This window comes from Callithrix jacchus, chromosome 1 (genome assembly GCF_049354715.1).
Source record: "Callithrix jacchus isolate 240 chromosome 1, calJac240_pri, whole genome shotgun sequence".
NCBI lineage: Eukaryota > Metazoa > Chordata > Mammalia > Primates > Cebidae > Callithrix > Callithrix jacchus.
The window spans coordinates 121249215-121258241 of NC_133502.1; the positions used below are offsets into that span (position 1 = coordinate 121249215).

Sequence of the window (9027 nt, forward strand, 5' to 3'; positions counted from 1 at the left end):
TTCTTCTCCTTTAGATAGAGGGCTTTTACGCAAACCTGGAGAAAATACATCATGGAATATTAGTAGTGGAAAGCATTTTAGTAATCATCTAGGTAGGGTCCCTCATTTATAGCTGAAAATATTTAGATGGAGAAAGCTTTTACAACTTAACATTCTATGGCCACTTAGTGGCAGAGCTGAGACAAGGTCCCAAACATGTACCAATAACTAGACTAATATCATTTCTTCTATCATGCTATCTTAAAACTCCTTTTCAAGCCATCTTTTCCTGAAAATATTATGTACCCACTTAGCATTTTCAGACTGAATAATCAGCATCTTTGCTGTTGTGGTTTTGCTTTTCAAAGATAATAGTGGGATAGCTCCTTAAGTTGAAACTCCTGGGATAAAGGAATCCTGGGTGCCAGCATGTAGGAAGTGTCCATCTCCATGCTCAGTTTTCACCTTGCACTGGCACTCCTCCACCAGCATCACCACCTTGATAACAGAGGAAAGTCCAGTGCAGTTCAGTGGTAAGTGCATCATGGTGAACTTGGCAGGTAAGCAGTGAGAGCAGAAGGCATGAGAGTGCTGTGCAGCTCCAGGAGAATGAGCAGACCCGCATTTCCCAAAGCAAAGGTTGTTCTGAATAACTACTTGTTCACAGTCTTCATGGGTTATAGTCTAAAAAGCAAACACATTTCCATTACATTATTTTGAATTATGTCTTTAACACACATAATGCAGAAGCTATGAACTGTAAACCTGAGGATAATTTACACTAAAAATATCAAAGCTTTCCAATTTTGGACACAATTTGCAATATCCAAGTGATGGTATCTATAAGGACATAGAATCACTTCGATTAAACTTTATTGAGTAAATTACTGATTAGCCTTTAGGAAATCCCTAACATAAAAATATTTTACTCTACACTATTAGTGCCAAACTTTGAGAAATTTTGTCTAATTGGATATAAGCAAAATGGTAATTATCTTATTTAAGTAATGTGCCCTACTTCTTTTTTTTTTTAGTTTGAAATTGAGTCTCACTCTGTCGCCCAGGCTGGAGTGCAGTGTTGTGATCTCAGCTCACTGCAACCTCCGCTTCTCAGGTTCAAGCAATTCTCCTGCCACAGCCTCCTGAGTAGCTGGGATTACAGGCATGTACTACCATGCCTGGCTAAGTTTTTTTTTTTTTTTTTTTTTTAGTAGAGTTGGGGGGTCTCACCATATTGACCAGGCTGGTCTCAAACTCCTGACCTTGTGATTCGCCCACCTTGGCCTCCAAAAGTGCTGGAATTACAGGCATGAGCCACTGCACCGGCCCATGCCTTACCTTTTTATTCCTCACAGTACTTTGTGCATAGTAGGCTCCCAATACGTATTTGTTAAATTGATTGTAGAATAGATCAGAACATTAGTTTTAATTCTGTCCTATTTTGCAATACCTGTAGTACATTCAAATCTATGAAGTTCTGTGCAGAGTTGCAATGCGTATGCCTGCAAATCATTGTGCATTACATCACCTTTACCTCTCATAATGCCAATCACCTAGCTTTATGTTCCTTTCAAAATATGTAAGAGTCAAACATCTTAATTTTAATTTAATTAGCAATAGCATTCAAAAGAAGGATTTCAAAGGAAATTTGATTGCCTGATTCTTATGAGTAATTTTCTAATTGCACATGGCCAACAGAGTAGTCATTATTATTTGATAATTGACTTGTCATTGCTACATATCCTTGCCTTTTCTGGCAGAATACTTAACTGCCTTGCACAGTCAATTGCCCTATGCTACGGCTTGCAATAAGCATTACTGGACTGTAAAATTTTACTCTACCCTGCATTGTTTTTGGTTCAGTAGCTTCATGTTTAAGGATCTGATGCAAGTTCTCAATTTTAATTTAACATTTGGAATGTAGATATTGCCAGAACTGGAGGAAGTAGACAGTAGGATGCCCCTGTGTCTTAATAGCATGGAATTGATCATAATAACTACAAATCAGCCAACACAAAATGAATCAGGATAAAGGTACTTCTAAGGGGAGGAAATATGATCTCACATCGAGATTGATTTTTTTGAAAGCTCATATAAGAAAATAGGTTAAAATTATTTTTTTTTTTTTTGCTATTGTAATACTAGAAATGAGGTGATAACTTTTGCCTGAGAACTTCGACATACTTTGAGGTTGTGGTATAGCTTTAACAAGCTATTAAAGAACTATAAAGTAGTTAGGTATGAAATGTGGGGATTAAGACCATGGTAAACGGATATGAGAATGTTTGGGGAGGAGTCCAATGAACCTCACTTCATCAACAAATGGAGTTGACCTGCTCATCTACATATTAAATAGAATGCAGAAAGATAGCTACAGAGGAGTTCTGGTGATTACTCTAAATTCTCAGTTTCCTAACTGAAGGAACAATATGATTTGTCTCTTTGAGTAGATCACCTCCAATGCAAAAATAAATAAAACAAAGCTCTGTGTCTTCAATGTGAATGATGAGTGATATTGACAGTATCCTCATGTCATTCTTGCAGCATTTCCAGAATGCCAAGAAAAAAATGGAAAGGTTAGATGAAAACTTAACCTTTGCCAAATTCTATGATAAATGCCCAAGGACCAAATCTGTAGTTAAGCTAGACTCTGGCTCCCGACAGCCTTTTCTCCTACGCTCTGTCCAACCCAGCTGTCCACTACCACCTGCAAACCCTTAACTGCTCTCCCCTCAGGCTACATACCTGGCTGAAGGGCACTGTCCTGCAGGTCTCCCAGTGTATTTCATGGCTTTTGATGGGCAAGATGACCCCCTGAGAAGCTGGACTTTTTCTGAACATGAAGTGGTGCCAGAATTTCTTGGCTTCTTCCCCACGAGGAGATTTCTCCATTTTCATCCCATCTATTGGCTGGATGAAGGACTGGGTCCCAGGTGGGAGGTGCTCACTATCTGAGTCCCTGGATGGGCGCATGTCTCTCTCAGGCTTTTTCCAGAACCTGCCAAATCTGGACAGCATCTTCTCTCTCTGCCTCTGGCCTTCCCCTGCAGGGCTGGTGCCTACAAGGTGTGGCACTGCAACAAACAGATCCGGCTTTTCCTCAGCTTCCTCATGGTTACCTGTGGGGAGCTCTCTTTGATTCCTCTGGAGGAGTACAGGGGAAAGAGAACTCTGATTCTGGAGGCCATCCTGGTGCCGTGTGGCCTTTCCTAGAGGCAGGAGTACCAGCAGCTGAAGTAAGAGGAGATGCATGCTGTCAGAGTCCAAGCTTCTTTTGTAGATAACACAACACAAAGGAAAGGCTCATTCTCTGCAGGACTGGGAACAAGGAATTTGTATATATAGATAACCTGACTGGTGGGATTGGAAGCCAGGTGGTCAGTAGCCTGCAGAGCAAACACATTTATTGTTTGCTTGAATTATGTAGTGCTAATGGCCTCCTGCCTTCACTTTGGTTTTGTGTATTTTTAAAGGCCCCAGTGAAAGCCTGGGACCCAGGGGGTAATTAGCCGAAAGTTTAGCTGTGCCCGAGGCTTAAAGAGCAGTATTAGCAAAGACAACATATTCTTTGCCTAAATTTCCCATGAATGTTGTCAAAAGGACTCGAGTCAACTCACATTTGCTGTGCATCTGTATTGTGCTGGAATAGAGTAGACAAGACATGTTGCTGTGAGAGAAGTACATACATTGGATAAAAATTATACATTTAGAAAAAGCCCAGGTCTTTAGGAAGGCTACACACACACACCAAAGAAGTATATCAAAATTGTAAGGAAGAGCTAGAAGGATGTTAATTTTTTTGAGCAAGGGATGTATTGCCTCTTACTTACATGGGAATTGGGGTTGTTGATTTTTGAATGATAACTGAGGGAATACAGTCTCTTTTCCACACACACAGAAACTCACAATTCCCAAGTTAATCCTCTCACATTAAGAATCAATTACTGGGTGCTAAATTTCACAACTGGTCAGTCATCAGATAAACTCTTCCAATTGTTCACATATTTCTCAGCAGGATACCATGTAGTAGATTGACAGCTCATCAGTCCTCAATGTGGATGGGGAAATGTCTCCCTCCAGCCATCCTATCAATTTTTTTTTCTTTAAACAAAGAGCTAGACATGAGAACGTGGATTCTAAGAACCAGGTTTGATAACTTTGGGCATGAAGTTGGCTAGTCAGTTTCTTACCTTATTGAATCCACATCATCTCCCTTATTTTACACTAATTAATGGCCAGGCTAAACAAAGATTGAGACAAATAAGGATCTTCAGGAGTCAAAGGGAAAATTTAAAAATAGCTATCCTTCAAAATATCCTATCATGAATCAGCCTAGGATACAAAAAAGAAACATGTCCACAAAACTGAAACCCAGAATGGAGTCCAATCAGCCTACCACATGATTCAAACGGTGTTTCCATTGGGAAGCAATGTAATATCTGCTTTTATTTCTCCCCTTTTAATTCAATCACTATATTCCCTGCTTTCAGTAACACAAATAGTCCTGGAACATGTTCCCCCTTCTTTGTCAATACTGATTAAGCTTTCTTTCACTATGTTCTCCAAGTTGGTCTGAAACTGTTGACCTCAAGCCATCCTCTTGCCTCTGCCTCCCAAAGTGCTGCGATTATAGGCATCAGGCCCTGTGCTATGTGAACATATTTTTTTTAATTGTCTGCTATTTGAATTTCTTAATTACCCTCAGCCATCAAATGCAATAGGCTTTCCAGGGCAAGTCACTAGGCTTCCTGGTATAAATATGGTGTGGAAGCCAGCCATGATCTCTTTCCTGAGACCTTTTAAAATGTTACTTTTCAAGAACTGAAATTCCATTGCTATCAGAGTATCTAGTATTTCCCCAAACTAAAGACTATCTCAGAAATTCTATCTCAGGTCTCAGTTTGCTTGGCTCTGGAATTACTGAACATAAGATACAGTTGAGATAATTTCTGTTTAAGTGAAATTTGTAGAAGACTAACTTTTTGTATTAAGAATTATTTTAGATACTGGTAAATGATTGAAAAATGAATAAAACTTTGTCCCTGCCCTCAAGTAGGTTAGATAGTCTAGTGGTATTTATTATGCATCATCTAACTTTATTATATAAAATCATCTATAGGAATGTCAGTTATCCATTTTTCACTTTCCTGTAGTCCTAAACTTCCCTTCCTCTGATTCTAATTTTGGTCCTTATAAGTGCCATTTAAAAATCACCCACAGAGAATATCTTTTTGCTGTTCTGTCACTTATTTTGAAAAAATGTGCGAGTATCTTGAAATATTCCCCCTACCCCCATTAGTAAATACTATCCCTGAAAAGTAAATCTAGCAAAGGCAAGCCTCTGAAATGGGAACTATGAAACATAAGCCTATCTCCAACCTCTGTCTTTTTCAGCTGAAGGCAATGACTATCACCTTCTATTCATCAATTCTAAAGCCATTGATACGTTATGTGTGCATAATTATGTATGTATAACATGTAATACATGTATCATGTAATACATTATAATCTACTCTTAAGAACATAAATGAATATGCTGTAGCTTTTGCTAAAACATGCTGCTTCTGCTGGTCTTGCATTGATACAGGCATCTGGTTACCTCCCAATTTGGATGAACCAAATGGAAATGGAAGTAGGTTTGGAGGAGGTCTCAGATACAGTAGGAAGCTTTCATGAGGAGACAGAATCACCAATTATTAGTGCACTTGTTACCAAATGCCACAGTGACGGGTAGACCTGAGCTTATATGAGTGAGCCCAAGCCTGCTAGGCCCACTTCCTGGGCCAACCCTAGACATGCATGAGAACCAGAGCAGTCAATTCCAGAATTCATTCATTTCCATTTACAGACTCTCAGCATAATCTGACGGTTTTCAACTTGACTTGGGTTTCTTAGTTACTAAGATATTTTCAGGAACTCTAAAGGACCTCAAGAAGATACCAAAATTTAAAAATGTTTTCATATGACACTTTTACAAAATGTACAAGGAAAGAGGGCCATGAGACCCGCCACTCAAGACAAGTTGCGATGGTTTGTCTCCTTTTTGGAGCTCCCCAGCATGCCTCTGAGAAGACAGCAACAGCTACGTTTTCTGTTTCTCTTATAGACTCTCAGAAGACAGTTAAAAAGAAGGCTGGTGCTCTCCAAGGATGAACAGGGAGGCTAAGTTCTTCCCTGAAAGCCCGTCTTAAATCAACAAAAGGCGAGAAGCAGTGTTGAGGTGGGGGATGGACATTAGAGTTAAAGAGGAAAACTCAGAGCTGGAAAAGGACATTTGGTTGAAGGATTCAGTGACAATCTGTGTGGGAAGCATGCCACTGCCTCACCACTACCTCTCTTTTCAAAGCACAGAATAGCAATCACATCATGGAAGATTAGATTATTTTTTAAACTCAAAAAAAGACAGGCTGTTTTTTTTTTTATTTTCCAAGGAATAAGGAAAAAGGAACATTAGAATATATGACTTCCCCTTAAACCTTTTAATGAACAATTTAATTAATTATTCAAAATGTAGACTTCCTCCTCCCCTTTCCCTGGAAACACGTGAGGAAGAGCGGCATTCCACAGAGCTGCTCCTTTAACCGGACCAATTCATTCATTCTCACAGCGCATATCTGAATGCCCGCTCTGTGCTAGGAACTGGAGATAAGTGGTGACAGTGTCTTTGTTCAGGTTCAGGTCTAGTGGATTTTGCAATCTATAGGGACAGCCTATCATAATCAAAATAAGTTTTACAAAGAAAATTTAGGCCAGGCGCGGTGGCTCACACCTGTAATCCCAGCACTTTGGGAGGCTGAGGCGGGGTGGATCACTTGAGGTCAGGAGTTCGAGACCAGCCTGGCCAACATGGTGAAACCTCGTCTCTGCTAAAAATACAAAAACTAGCTGGGTGTGGCGGCCAGTACTTGTAATCCCAGCTACTCAGGAGGCTGAGGAAGGAGAATCGCTTGAACCTGGGAAGCGTAGGTTGCAGTGAGCTGAGATTGCATCACTGCACTGCAGCCTGCAAGACAGAGGGAGACTGTCTCAAAACAACAACAAAAACAAAAAGAAAATTTAGGCAGGCATCATTCCTGTACTCATCAGGGACTGTCAGGTAGATCCAAATCCCAAAGACGTAGTGAACTGTATGCTTTCTTTGAGCTAATTTTATTTAATAATAAATATTTGTTGAATTCAAGGAAGCACTGTAGACATGGTGCAGTACATTTCTCCTATTTTTGAGTAGGTAATAAATACACATAGTAACAAAAAATTTAAATAACACACAAAAAGAATGCACAATGAAAGGTTGTTTTTGCTCTGGCTCCACCTCAGGCTGCCTGTCCTTGCCATGGAGAGAACCATTGCTGTCAGTTTCTTTATTCAATCTTTTAAAATTGTCACCCAAAGATACCAAAATGTGTGACCAGTGGAAAAGGACAAATATCAGATGGTGTAACTGCAGACAAAAAAAATCCCCATTTCCACTTCAAGGCACTGATGTCTAGATTGTCTTTTAAAGATTAGATTATTCTGTCTGTAGTTTCAGTGATCTCACTGCCCTCTGTCCAAAACACTCTAAACACCACTGAGAAGTATTTTGATGTATTGGGGGTATTTTATTTTCTGCAACTGAGGATGTTTCTAGTACTGTACACCAGTCATGAACAATACCTACATGTGTCTAATCGGCTACATACCAAGAACGCAGAGAGGGCTCCTGCGAATCTGAGAATTAGGCCAAGGCAGCCTGAGCTGTCCCTCACCATGTGCTGCACCTTCCCACCTGTCCATCCATCCCCAGTGCTTGTGCCTATACTTATAGTCAGTTCAGGACGCAGTCACTGGTGCAATGGTTCTCCTTTTTCCTCATCTTTAAAATTTACCTTGTCTGTTTTTCCTTCTGTAGAAAGCTGATCTCAGAGCTAAGTAATGTCAGTGGAGGTATCTCTGGACTTGTGGCCCAAAAAACCAGATCTGATTCCTTGATCCACAGTACAACTTGTAAACTCTATGACGTCAGGCACTTAACTTGATGTCCCTGAATGTCTGCAGACAATTTACTTGCCCTGTCTTCCTCATTTAGGCCACTGTCTTTCTTTTCACCCTGAATATTACTATCATCCTGGGTGGCTTCAGTGTCCATGTAGTTAGGTTTGATCATTAGCATATCATCAGTATCCCATGGAAGTCCTATTTAATACCCTGGCTGAAATTTGGCCACCCTCAGGCCAATTGGCCTCCCTTCACCCATTACATTCTGATCCCTGTTACTACCAAGAACAGCTCCACTCTTAATTGTGAATTTCACATTCACTCTTTCATAACAACGTTTCAGTTCCTACAGCATCTGACTCTACTTTATCTCTGTGATACTACTATCACCATTGTCATGAAATAATTTTTGACTGAACATTTAACATCTATCTCTACTTCATATTTTAAAGTCCATAAAAGTAGGATCCATTTGGTCATCAGCTAAGACTGTAGCACAGCCTTTCACATAGTAAATTCCCCCAAAATGTTCATTTAACAATGAATGAATTGTGTAATTAGTTGACTAACATACATAAATTCTTTGTCTTCATTTTCTTTCCTATGCAGCTCGGATTCCATGGTCCATCACGTCAAACTTTTACAATATTTCTAACTCCCTAGTCCCGTTTTTGTTCTTTCACACCCATCTAATACAAGTCCCACATTGGGGCCAGGCATGGGGGCTCACTCCTGTAATCCCAGCACTTCGGGTGGTTGAGGCGGGCGGATCACCTGAGGTCAGGAGTTCGAGACTAAATTGGCAAACATGGTGAAACCTTGTCTCTACCAGAAATACAAAAATTAGCCAGATATGGTGGCACCTGCCTTTAATCCCAGCTACTTGGGAGGCTGAGGCATGAGATAATCTCTTGAGCCCAGGAGGCAGAGGCTGAAGTGAGCCGAGATTGCACCACTGTACTCCAGACTGGGCAAGAGTGAGAGACTGTCTCAAAACAGTAACAACAACAACAACAACAGAAAGTCTGACCCTGAAAACACCCAGCTGTTCATCTTCTCTGGGCCCACACC

General features: G+C 40.3%; 1 protein-coding gene across 1 annotated transcript; it reads right to left on the reverse strand.

Annotated features, from left to right (window-relative positions):
- Positions 1-3293, reverse strand: CER1 (cerberus 1, DAN family BMP antagonist). The gene is made up of 2 exons (XM_002742953.5): positions 2725-3293; positions 1-663 (listed from the first exon to the last, which is right to left on the reverse strand). Exons 1-2 carry the CDS (start codon positions 3229-3231, stop codon positions 367-369), a joined length of 804 nt encoding a protein of 267 aa, XP_002742999.1. The 5' UTR covers positions 3232-3293; the 3' UTR covers positions 1-366.
- Between the last annotated feature and the right edge of the window lie 5734 nt (positions 3294-9027).